At 37.4% G+C, this 13,584-nt stretch overlaps 1 protein-coding gene across 1 annotated transcript in view; it reads right to left on the bottom strand.

Moving 5' to 3' along the window:
- Positions 1-2,360: 2,360 nt before the first annotated feature.
- Positions 2,361-13,584, bottom strand: part of IARS1 (isoleucyl-tRNA synthetase 1) — an 88,442-nt gene continuing 77,218 nt past the window's right edge. The window contains exons 31-34 of the mRNA XM_016128851.1: positions 12,927-13,052; positions 8,731-8,874; positions 7,951-8,103; positions 2,361-2,927 (exon numbers count right to left, since the gene is read on the bottom strand). Of these exons, the coding sequence (XP_015984337.1) occupies positions 2,845-2,927; positions 7,951-8,103; positions 8,731-8,874; positions 12,927-13,052 (506 nt within the window). The 3' untranslated portion in view covers positions 2,361-2,844. The remainder of the gene's footprint in view (positions 2,928-7,950; positions 8,104-8,730; positions 8,875-12,926; positions 13,053-13,584) is intronic.

Here is a 13,584-nt window from a genome sequence, read left to right as displayed (position 1 = left end):
ACATAAATTACTTAGAATTCTCTAGATTTGTCCCTTCTCTCTCATTTGCTAATTTATTTAATCATTTATATCAGTATGGACTCATGGCAATTTATTTTATACAGTAGCCCCCCTTATTGATGGGGGATATATTCCAAGACCCCTAGAGGATAGCTGAAACTGTGGATCGTACCAAACCTTATATATAGTTTTTCCCTATAAATGCATATCTATGATAAAGTTTAATTTACAAATTAGACACAATGAGAGATCAATAAAATAGAACAATTATAACTATATTATAATTAAAGTTATGTGAACATGGTCACTTGTTTCAAAACCCTTGCTGTAATCTTCTTACAGGCTCAGCGCATTTTGGCACAATATGTTATCATCAATTGGAATACATTTTGTGTCTTCCACCCACAAATTTAATACCGTTTACATGTTAACTAGCACTTATCACACACCATGGTTTTAACTTTTGCAGTTTGAGGTGAGTCAGCAAAATTAGCACAATTTTTGTCCCTTCTTCATAATTTCACAAGTAGATTTGTTCTTATCATAGATCCTAGCAACCTCAGCATACAATTTTTCTTTCCTTATTTTCAAAAACTTACACTTTTTCACTTAAAGGAAGCACTTTACAGCTTCTCTTTGGCATATTGAAATCACCAGCATCACTACTCCTGTGCTTTGGCTCCTAATTATTAAGTAAAATAAGGGTTACTTGAACACAAGCATTACAATATTGTGACAGTTGATACAATTGAGACAGCTACTAAGTCATTAATGGGCAGGGAGCATCTACAGCATGGATATACTGGATGAAAGGAGGATTCACATTCCAGGTGGGACAAAGGGGAACAGCTTGAGATTTCATCATGCTACTCAATTTAAAACTTATGAATTATCTATTTCTGGTATTTCCCATTTAATATTTTTGGACCGCAGTTGACTATAACTGAAATTATAGAACGTGACACTGCAGATAAGGAGTTGAAATCAGGGGTACTACCACACTTTGAATTTTAATCCAATACTAATTTTTTTTGTTCATATTATTCCAGCTTTGGCTACTGGGAGCTCCTTCAGATCAGTTTCTGTCTCTGACAAAAAACAAACAAACAAACAAACAAAAAACAACTAAAATTTGTCATAAAAAATACATAAAATTTATCAACCTAACCACTTTTATGAAGTTTAATGGTATTAACTATATTTATTGTTGTGCAAAAAGACTTCTAGAACCTTTTCCTTTTGCAAAACTAAAACTATTCCATGTTAATAATTCCCCATTTTCTCCCTCATTGCAACTACCATTGTATTTTCTGTTTCAGTGAGTCTGACTACTCTAGGTACTTCATATATATGGAATCATACAGCATCTGTCTTTTTGGGATTGGTGTAATTCACTTAGCATAGTGTCCTCAAGGTTTATCCTTATTTTTAAAGACTGAATAATATTAAATTGTATGTGCATACATTTTCTTTATCCATGAACATTTGGGTTGTTCCACCTCTTGGCTGTTGTGAATAACGCTGTAATGCACTTTATGTGCAAATATCTATTCAAAACTCTGCTTTCAATTCTTTGGGGTATATACCCAGAAGTGGGATTGCTGGATCATAAGGTAATTCTATTTTTAATTTTTTGAGGAACCTCCATCCTGTTTTCCACAGTGACTGCGGCATTTTACATTCCTACCAGCAGTGTACAAGGGTTCCAATTTCTCCGCATCCTTGTCAACACGTGTTATTTTGTTTTGTTTCTTCCAACTTTGTGGGTTTGGATTTGAATACAGTTATTGTAGCAGTCAGAGATGCACCATTCAGATCTCCCTATGTGAGAAACTGATGCAAGGAGCATAATTGGTTGACAGCCTCCAGCCACTACACTTTCAGATCTCTTGAGGCATTTGTGCTGAGACCATGCCCACCTGGTCTGCTCCAAGCCACTAGGTAAGCAATGCAGGGGTAAAAAGACAGGTCATTTCTACCCAACTCTAGACTCTTTCTAAAATGAATTCTCGCCTGGGGACTCTTGATTGGCCTAATCAAGGTTTTCTCAGAGCTGCACTGCAGTCTAGGCTGTTTCTAATCAGTCTTCCTTACTTCCTCTTACATGTACCAGACCTCTCTATCTATGTTTGCTCCCTCTTCCCTTTAACCGTCATGTATATTTCCCCCAATAAATTCTTGCATGTCTAATTTTGTTTTGGCATCTGCTTTTTTGACACACATGAATTTGGGAAGTAAAATTAGATGTTTAGTCCACTGCCTTAATAAAGAAGTCACTATTAAGTTTTTGTGTTCTTTAAGAATTATGAATTTCAAGTTTCATTAAACTATGAGAGAATGAATTACTTCTAACACATTTATTAACTGAGAGAAGCATGTTTATTGTCTTGATTTACTGAAACAAAATATTGCATCAAATTATTCAAGAAAATCCAGGTAGCAGAAACATATAACATTGTCCATTCCTTCAAGGGTCTCAATTAAGTTTTAAAAGACCATAGAATGATACACACACACTATGTCATTTAAATCATTTCTACCTTCTATACTTAAGAATTCAAGTATAGAAATAAACTCTGTTGTGCTGAGGTAACACTGTAACCTTCCCCGAACATGACTACATAGGTATTTAAGGTTAAGTGTGAATATCACTGTGAAGTCTCAAACCACTTGATGAATCAATCCCATTTCATATTGAGATGAAAAGTGGCATATTATAGATGAACCTGAAGGAAATTTCTTCTGTGTGTGTGTGTGTGGGTGTGTGCGCACGTGCACGCGCACGTGTGTAGGAACAGGTACATTCCAGGAAAAGGCTGACTGAACCACACTGATAGCTGAATGTTAGAAGTCAGCTGTTGTGGGTAATACAGAAACATACACAGTCTTCATGTTCAAAGTCTTCATAGGGATTTCTTCCGTAATTTCTAGAATGGAAAGAGGTTTAAAAAATAAACTTTCTACTTATTCTGGACAAATATTTTTAAAATGTTAATTGCCTGGGTAGTAATGAATTTGGTCTCATCCTAAGAGAGGCCTGACATTTGTCCCAGTTCCTGAGGAACTGCTAAACCCATGAAGTTTCCTGAGTGACTGTAGTGTCTTTTGTTATTTACGGTGGGCTCTTGATCACACCTAATAGTTTATGCTAAGAGATGACTCCGTGTAGAGGACCACACCAGAAAGACCGACCCTATGATTCAGGGTAGAAGTAGATCAACCACGTGGGAAATGAACCAATATTGCCTTTGTAATGAAACCTCAGTACAAACTCTAAACACCAAATCTTGGGTGAGCTTCTTTGGTTAGTAGGCAACAGAATCAGGAAAAAGTAACATTGTCCATTAACTCCTTGGGGATAGAACAATTGAAGCTCTTTGTTTGGACCTGCACATCTATTCCTTTGCCTGGTTTTAGGTTTTAGCTTTTTGCTATAATAAATATAGTTATGAATGCAATAGCTTCCAGTGAGGTCTGTGAAACCTGCTAGCAAATTATCAAACTTGAGAGTGGTTTTGGGAAACCCTCTAAATTTGCAGTTGGTGCCACACGTGATAGCGGCCTTGTATGGACCATGCCCTCTGCGTTTATAGCTGGACCCTAACTTCTTACAGCTGATCAAACTTATGGAAGACTGTGCCCTCAACCTAACTAACAGTGAGTATTGCCCAAGATGTCCCTGCACCCTTCCCTTCCATACAATAAAACAGGTATTTCTACAGAAAAGGCCTAGAAGCAAAGCCAAGCCAACAGCCCAGATTTGTGAGTTCTAATTATTAACTCCTATAACAGGAAGAACAGCCATTTCTCTGTTTGGGGAAGTAAGAGTAGAACATCTTGTGATGCCAGAAAAAAAGAACTTTTCAAAGACTAAAGGGCTCATGTCAAAGAGTACAGTAGTCAATATGGCCACAGATAATAATGCAAATGCAATTGATTAACACTGACTAAAAAATCAAAAGGAAAAGAGAAAGTAAAGGACATTTTTAAAAGTTCTTTTGCTTATTGTGGGGTATATTGCTTCTAGCCAGATCTGAATTCAAAGGAAAGAAAGAATCAGCTTTCTCTAAAAATGGCTCTTGTCCTAGCAGGAATCCTAATTGTAAAAATATTCTCAAGGCTGCCTTCTTAATAGATATCTATAAGATCTGGAGATGATATTTAGAATCTAGCAGAACAAGTAAGAAGGTATTAGTGAGTTTTTCAAACTGTAAGCATTATGTGATCGTCTAATTTACCAAATTATTAATATTTATGAAAGATAATTTTATGAGGAAAAATAGAATGAAAATAAGGCTAGAGATACCAGCTTGTGTGTCAAGTTCCCTCCTAGCTTGGAGGTGTGCTTAAAGATAGCAGGCCATGTTCCCGGTATGGGACCCTAGCACCTAGTTCCAGGAGGAACAGAGCAAAAATACTGTTTGTTCTAACCTATCTGTGAACTACCTGAAGGGCTTATCTGTTTTGCTTAACTTGGAACTCATTCAGGGCAGAAAAGTGGTGGGCATTGCTTAAAAACATCGTAAGGTAGACAAAAAGCCTACAGTTGTTGGGCAAAGGATTGTGATTGAAACATACACGGATTGCTTAAGTCCTGGGAGGAAAAGGAGGAGAGAATTTTCTTTGGGCAATAAGGGCATTAAAAATCACCCATGTATTTCTGGGTAGTTTAGAAAGCCAGATGTATGCCCAAGCCAGGATGCATATACAGAAAAGACCTAAGAAGACCTAAAACTTTCAATTCTGAAAAGGTAAAAGCCTTTTCTGGGCAATCTGGCTGCTGTTCTTCAGGCTCAGTGCAAACAGGAAGTGAGGCAGAGCTATAATATAAACAGTGTGGTGATGCTGAAGGATTGCCCCAGCATAAAGCCAATCCACAAAGATTAGGAGAGGTGGGTATTTTGTTTTTAAACTTTGAGCTCATGGAGGTTAAGAAAATCTCTGTCAAATGATAGCTGAATACAAGCTAAAGGAAAAGAAATTTCAATGACTACACACAACCAGGAATATAGTCTTTGCAAAAAATAGTTTGGAGAAGTCAGAAAACAAATGATAACAGCCTTCAAAAATCAAAAAGCAAACCTGGAGACGAGAGAACCTGATTTCTAGATTTACCATAGTATAGAATTCAAGTGGCCAGTTTTCAACAACATCAACAATAAAGTTCAAGGAATACAAAGAAACAGAAAAGTATGGTCCATTCACAGGAAAAAATAAACTGACAGAATCTGTCCCTGAGGAAGCACAAATACTTGAACTTACAGACAAACACTCTAAAGCAACTGTCTTAAATGGAAAATCACGGATCAACGAAAACCACAAAGAATTAAGGAAAACCAAGAAAATAAGATAGCGACAAATCGCGAATATTGATAAAGAGAAATTATAAACAGGAACCAAACAGCAATTCTGGAACTGAAACGTACAACAGCTGAAATAAATTCACTAGAGAGGCTTACAGTATATTCAGCAGGCAAAAGAACCACTGAACTTGAAGATAGGACAACTGAAATCATCCAGTCAAGTGGACCAACATACAACACATTATGGGCGTTTCAGAAGAAGAAAGAAAAGGGCAGAAAGAATATTTGAAGAAATATGACCAAATCTTAAAAGCAGCAACACAAAAGCAATGTAACAGGGACACACAACAAGATTAGCTACCATTTCTAATCAGGAACCATGGAAGCTAGATGGCAGTGGGGTAACGTATTTAAAGTGCTGAAAGAAAAAACTATCAAGACACAATTCTCTTTTTGGCAAAACAATTCCTCAAAAATTAAGGAGTAATTAAAACATTCTCAAATAAAGAAAAGCTGAGGGAATTCATTACTACTAAACTTGCCCTCTGAAAAATGATAAAAGGAGTCCTTCATGCTATAACACCTGCTTTCTGTTTTCTACATGATTTAAAAGACAAATACATAACACATAATTCAAAATTTACATTTATGTGTAAAAATGTAATTTCTGACAAGAATATAACAAGGGTAGAGCTGAATAGGAGCAGAGTTTTTGTATGCTATTAAAGTTAAATTGGCATCAATTCAAACTAATTGTTATATATTAGAATGTCAATTGTAATGCCTATGGTGAACACTAAAAAAAAATCTTAAAAAAATACACAAAAGGAAGATAATCAAAACAGTACAATACAAAAAATCAACTAAACACAAGAGGTGTCAGTGAACAAAAGAGCAAAAGAAGGTATAAGACTTACAGAAAAGAATCCCTGCAAAATGGCAGAAGTCCTTCCTTATCAGTAATTACATTTTATTATTATTATTATTTTTAACCAGAGTCTAATTGACTCTGAGGAAGGAAAATACCCAGCGCTAGCCTATTATAACCTTCCTTTCTCACCTAAGGAGAAAGAAATTTAAAAAGCAAGGTCACAGCCCAGAGTCACAGGCTCACTAAAGACTGAGACCTAATCATAAAACTATGGTACACTTCCTGTTTCTCTTCCCTCCATACCCTACTGGGACATCCATGGGCTCCTGTATGATAATAGGGGATTGCAGCTGAAAGAATGGCAAAGCTCTGAAACTATTTAAAAAGAAATCTCTGGGGAAACCAAAAAATAAAAGAGGAGACAAAAGACAAAGATACCAGAGGAAATTTTAGCCCCTGTCACCTATAGCTACATTAAGCAACAAAAACTGCCTGCTAGTCAGATATACATAAGACCTCACATTAAGGTCTATTTACCCCAGTTCTATTTATCCAATACATCATGTCGAGCTATCAACAACGACAATAACAAACACAGGGCATTCTAAAAGGCAAAAGAACACAGAAAGAGACAAAGCAAACATCAGAACCAGATTCAGACTTGGCAGAGATTTTGTAATTAATCAAACTGGGCATTTAAACATGTTAGGACTCTAATGGAAAGAGTGAAAAACATGTAAGAACAGATGGGCAGTATAAGCAGAAAGATAGGAACGCTATAAGAAAGACTTAAAAGAAAATTTTAGAAATGAATAATGGTGTAACAGAAATGAATAATGCCTTATACTAAAAAAAAAATCGATACCTAGTCATATCATAGTCAAATTGCAGGAAAATAAAAAATGAGAGGTAACTCTGGAAAAAAATAAGGTCTGGCAGTTTTCTACCAGTGCTAGAAGACACAACATAAATCTGATTCACCAAGTCCAATAATTCCCAGACTATAAGGCTGTATAGGTAACATAATGGAAAGGCAAAGGTTTTGAATCAGGATGACAAGGATGGCTATTAGAAAAAATCCCCCTGGAAGCTGCTTGGAGAAATTATTCCATTGACAACATTAAAGCGAACATGTCCAATGTGTAATAGAAATTACAGAACAGAACTTAGAGCGAAGGGCTAACGTGTCAATAGAGAAGTTGTCAGAGCAGCCATGGAAGCTGGTGTCACAGAAGTGGGTGATGTAAAGGGGAGTATGAGAGACAGAAAACATGTCTTTGCAGACACCAGCCTCTGCCTTGTGCAAGCCATCATCCTGAGATTCTGTTTTCTGAATTACTTATCAGGTAGGGAATATGTAGACCAATGATCTAGCCCTTCACATTCTCATGCAGTTATTGGGAAAATGCATGTATGTAAGCCTATTTTTTATTAGCTGTGAAGGAGGAAGTACAATGTCAGTTATAGGTTTCCTTCAAGCTGTTATTTTACAATACCGTAAAGGGTCCGTAAATATGCTAATTTTCCTAGAAGCATGTATTTTTAATAACATATCAATACAACTTTTAGATTATTTCCAAAGCAAAAAGTAACTATAGTTTTAAATGTTATTTTTCTAAATATTGTATTATGGGGACTTTCTAGAGAAAGAGCAAAATAAAAAACAGATAGTAGTACTACCTCTCACACATAATCTACAGTTGGTAAATGTTACCAAATCTATTTGCAACAAAAACAAACGAAACAAAAATTTAATATGTTCTAAAATCTTCTCACCATCCATTTGAGTCTCATTCAGAAATAGCTTTAGCTTCCTGCTACGAAGGCCAAACACCTTGGCTGCTTCAGACAGAAGACGTTGGTGGGTGAGTCCGTTCTGCCCAAGTGGGTTTTCAAGGAGGAGAGTGCCCACTGTTCCCATTAAACACTCTACAGAAGACAGAACAAATTGGGTTAAATTCTGAGAGCTTACCCTGTAGCTGTGGGAGCCCGAATGAAGGCGGTGACAGCTGAAGATTAGGAAAGCCAGCAGCAGGTACAAGATCTTGAGTGAGACAGCTAGCTGTACAGTCTACAGAAACAGCCTTAACATCTCACAGAGGAAAAGAAAAACCAACTAGTATGAAAAGACCTGCAGCTTGGGAAGACATATTCATTCAGTAAACAGTCAGATGAAGAGCATAAAGGATTTAATAACAAATATGTACAATGAGGACCCTGAAGAACAAGAAAAAATAAATAAGTTTTCAAAATAAGGCAAAATTAAAAACTAAAATGTTTTGGCATTTAAACAATTCAACTTTGTTTAGCTCCAACTTTTACCTATTAACCAGTTTATCTCATTTCCTCACCATGTCAGATGGATGTTTCTACATATAGACGCCAAAAGAAACAAGCTTGTGTATGCATCCTTAAGCAGAGTAGGACTCTACACTCAAGTCATCATGTTGAAACGAACCTAAGCAATCAAAGAGGTTGAACATTAAAGGAAACCTTAATGCTCAATACCCCACAAATCGCCGACTGAGGGTGCTCTCAGCTGGGGGAGGCACGTACCTTGTGGGTTTGCATTTAGGAGCTGTAGATTGATATACTGACAGAGAAGAGTGCTAGGACTGTCAACCAGAGAAGGAGCTGATCCTGTAGTCACAAAAAGTGTTTTTCCACTAAGGCTCAGTAAGTCGGTTCGGTTTTGTATTTCTAAAAATGACAAAAACGAGATATTCTTTTAGGGGTAGATAGTTCAGAGCTGAAGCCAATCACTTTTTCCCACTTAATTATTAAACTATCTTATATGTATTTTTACAGTGATGCTTTCCATTTAATTGTTTATCAAAGGACACTGCTTTTTTCAAAATAAAATCGGCTTTGATGACATGTAATTAGTAGAACATGTTATTGCTGCAAAGTGGCATGTTTGTAACTTAAAATATAGGCAAACTGTGCATTTTCCCTGTATAGCTGACCCCGAACAACAGAAGTTTGAAATGTGTGGCTCCACTTAGAATGGACTTTTTTTCAATACAGTTGACTCTTTTGTATCTGCATGTTGCATCTGAGGATCAAAAATGGTATTTTGCATTCTCAACCATCTATAGTTGGTTGAATCCATAGAGGCAAAGGGGTGACTGCAGAGTCGAAAGTTATACCCACGTTTTTGACTTGAGGGGTGGAAGAGGGGTCAGTGCCCCAAATATTCACACTATTCAAGGGTCAACTGTTTATAATAGCACCTCTTAGAATTTCCTCCTGTATCAGAATCCGAAAGTGAATCATGAAAAGAGCCTTATATGAAATAAATGATTATAGTCAGAAGACAAGTTATTTGACTCATGAACATATGTGGAAAATAGCAAGACATACAGAACACATGTAGTTGAACTGCACTTATATAAATGAAACATTGCTTAGGGATATAAACATAGGTGAATGACCAATAGCGGCTGTGAATGGGGATGGGAAGCAGAAGTGCTTTGTATGAAACCAGGCTGAGGCAGACCCTCAAGGAGCAAGGAACCTGCCCCATCTAGTGGTTAGACACCCATGTCCAGCCTTAGGCTACATGGTCTCTTTTCTTGACCTATACCAGTTTGACAGAGGAAAAAAAAGATTTTAGGGCTCCTGCATGGATGGTTCTGCACAATATGCTGCACCATCAAAAGTGGATGACTGCAAATCTACAGACCACTCTGACTCTGGGCATCCCTAAAGAACACTGTAGATGGGAATCCTCCTAATGGTCATAACTTTATTCAGGGCAACTGATTGTTCACATTGCTCAGGTGAGATGGCCAGAGGAATGGATCTACATCAATCCAAGGGCAGTGGCTAATGGTTTGAATGATTAGGAATGACCAGTGACTTAGAAGGAATGAATTAGAAACCTGGTGACAAGGAAGTCAGGGCAAAGTTATGTGGGCAGATTGCTCCAAATGGGTAGATTGTGAATGAGGATCTTAAAAACCAGGTGGACAGTATGACTCATTTTGTGGAAGCCAGCCAGTCTTTCCCCAACCACTTCTGTCCTTGCCCAATGAATTAATGAACAAAGAGGCCACTTATACTCTGAAGGCTGATTTTGCTAGTTGGTACAGTGTAGTGTATTCTACCTAGCAACCACAGGGGCCATTACTAGGCTTTCAATATCACATTATTGCCAGGGGGGTATGAGGAGGGCAAGTGATGGCAGATTGGCTACTGGGCTACATCTATGATGGAAAGGGCAGTGCTTTCTTCTTACTGGACTAGACATTTGTTTTTGGTATGGGTTAGTTTCCGTTGTCTGTAGTGCTCTGTCAAACCCATCATCCATGAACTAGGGATGTCTTATTTACCAATATCTCACATAGCATTGCTTCTGACCAAGGAACACATTTTTTTAGCACATGAGGTGTGATAAGGTGTATTTGTTCAGGGAGTTCACTGGCCATATCGTGTTTCCACCAAGAAGCAGCTGGCCTAGAAAAAACTTTTAAAGACTCAGTTTAGGACCACCTGGGTGGCAACAGTTTGCAGGGCTGGTATAATGTCTTTCAAGATAGCCTTCATACTTAAAACCAGGGATAGGCAGACTATGGTCCTGGTTGGTTGCCTGTTTATGTAAATAACATTTTAATAAAACATAGCCTTACCTATTTTTTTTTACACTAAAAAAAAAAAACATGTTTTCATGTCTGTTTTTACATTTTAATGGCAGTTGTGGCTCCCAGTCTAAAATATTTACCATATTCCTTTTGAGAAAGTGTTTTGACCCCTTCTCTAAATCAGATACCCAAATATGGTGTATGATAGATGAAAGTTTGATGTGATCAGTTACAGAACTGAGACTGTAATAGTTATGACTTCTTTCTTATTTATATATTTGTGTCTATACTAACCAATTCTTATTTTTTCTACTTTCCTATTATATAGCATAAAACACAATAACAGAAATTAACTTTATATGTCAGTAAAGTTAAAGGACAGTAAAGGGGCAATGTGACTGAAATTAGAAATCAACATCAATCAAAGACAGATAAGGTGACTTTTTACACAGTTTTGGGTAATAAGGTAAGCATGTTTTCAATTTTACAAGGGATAGCTGAACATGTGCTTTTTAATTTATGATGGTCCTATTTGGAAGTTAGATATGGTTGACAGAGCCAAGTATAGATGCCATAATCATAAGGGGGTGAACTATGGTGGTTTTACTATTAACTTAGCTAGAACTTTCTGACTGACCCCGTTTGGGTTAGGGCTGAACACAGAGAAAGGTACATAGGATCTGGAAGGTAGTTTAGTAGTAGCCACTACGTGTGAAAGTCACTGTGGGGCTTAGGCACCACTCAAGCTTTTACATGCTGCCACTCACAGGGCCAGAAGGGACAGCAAGCAGCTGTCCTCTGGTGCTCTTCCAACTCCTGGGCCAGGGATGTGAGCAACTCTCTTGCAAAGCTTCTTCTGCAGGTCCCAACCACAGGTGTTAGATGTGGCTAGACAGATATGAATTCCAGTCTGTCCTTGCTGCCCCCTCCTTCTCATCCTACAGTGACTTCAAGTGGCCACCTAAGTGTTCCACTGAGTTACTGATTATAGCTCCTCTTGGTGAATCCTGGCCAGAGATTTTTCTCAGACTTTCCAACTACCTTCTTCCAGACTCTAACTTCCCCTTCCCGTTTCTCCTACATCACTTTTGCTTCCCTTCTTAACAAATATGACAGCACATGGTTTTCCATGGTGGTTCTATCAATTTATAATCCAGCAGTGAATTAGAGTTCCTATTACATAATACCCTTGACAACATTTAATACTGTATAATTTTTCTAGTTTTTGCTGATCTGGTGGCAAGTAATAGTACCTTGCTGAGGTTTTTACTATTGAGGTTCAGCAGGTGTTCTTTGTTTATTGACGACTTAAATTTTTTCTATTTAAAAGTTTCTGAAAATGAACACTCAGATTCATAAAATGAGTGTATTAGACTAGGGGGCTTAAAATAATAGAAATTTATTGTCTTATAGTTTCGGAGGCAGGAAGTCCTAAATCAAGGTGTTAGTAGGGCCATGCTCCCTCTGAGGCCTATAGGGTGATCCTTCTTTTCCTCTTCCTAGTTTCTGGAGGTTCTTAGCAACCTTTGGTGTTTCTTTGCTTGCAGCTGCATATCTGCCTGTCATCATATGGTCTTCCTGGCTTCATGTGTCTTCACATGGCTGTCTTATCAGAAGGACACCAGTCATACTGGAGTAGGGCCTGCCTTACCTCACCTCAACTAATTACACCTGCAATGATCCTATTTCCAAAGAAGGTTATGTTCAGTGGTACTGGGGATGAGGACTGCAACATATCCCCCCTCTTTTTTTGGTGGGGTGTGTGTCATACTTTAAGCATGACAATGAGAGAGAATATACTTACATTTTTTCAAAATTTTATTTAGGCTTAATTTATTGAGAATCTGAATTTAGCAAGATGCAGGCACTATGTTTAATAAAGTTAAACTCACCAAGCATGTCTCTGAAGCTCAGAATCCATCACATGGCTAACAGGTGAGAGGGTAGGATTGGAGCTTTCATCTCCTAGTAAGTCCAGTGTTCTTTCAGCCACATCAAACAGTAAGGAGGCACACAGAGACATGGCATGCAGGCACTGCTGAAGAGCCTGGCCCTGACTTACAGTCAATAGGAAGGCAAAAGCTATGTAGCATAACTGATATCAAGTTACCATCTTTACCAGTCTACCTTGTATCAAAGGACATGGATATCTTTCAACTTTCCACGTACCTGTTTCACCGTGGAAGACAGCCAGTTCTGTATTTTTCACACCAAAAATGCTAGTAACAACACTCTTCAGCTTTAAAAGGTTCAACCTATTATCACCTTTTGGATTTTCTAGAAGTAATACTCCACCTAAAAAGCCACAAATATAAGTAAAACTGAAGAAAAAAGTTAAATTTGAATACAAAGTGAAACAGGGTGTTCAAACTTAACTTTCTAAGTATTTACTATATGTGCTCTTAGTATGCGCTTTGGCACTCCTAGGTAGATTTGTTCCAGGGATGGAATTCCATCAGGCAATCTTTTTCTGGATGGAAACTTTAGTCTTCATGACCCTCATTTTTTGTTTTGCACCATTTATAAATCCCTAGGACTCAGAGTGGTCAAAAATACTATTTAATTGAAAGATAGTATCTTCAAGTAATCCTTGATATTGATTTATCCTATAACCTTAGATTTAACTACAGATATTTACTTTACTGATTTATTTAAACATTTTATTTTGAGGTAAAGAATCACATGCAGTTATAATAATACAGATACCCTGGGCCTTTTACCCAGTTTACCCCAAATAACATCTTGTAAAACTGTAGTACAATATCACAACCAGGGTACCAACACAGTCAAAACAGAAGAATTTGATCACAAGAATCTCTTGTGTTGT

This window comes from Rousettus aegyptiacus, unplaced genomic scaffold (assembly GCF_014176215.1).
Source record: "Rousettus aegyptiacus isolate mRouAeg1 unplaced genomic scaffold, mRouAeg1.p scaffold_m13_p_3, whole genome shotgun sequence".
Taxonomy (NCBI): domain Eukaryota; kingdom Metazoa; phylum Chordata; class Mammalia; order Chiroptera; family Pteropodidae; genus Rousettus; species Rousettus aegyptiacus.
The sequence above is the reverse complement of the archived record's forward strand: the minus strand, read 5'-3'. Positions and strand labels throughout refer to the sequence as shown.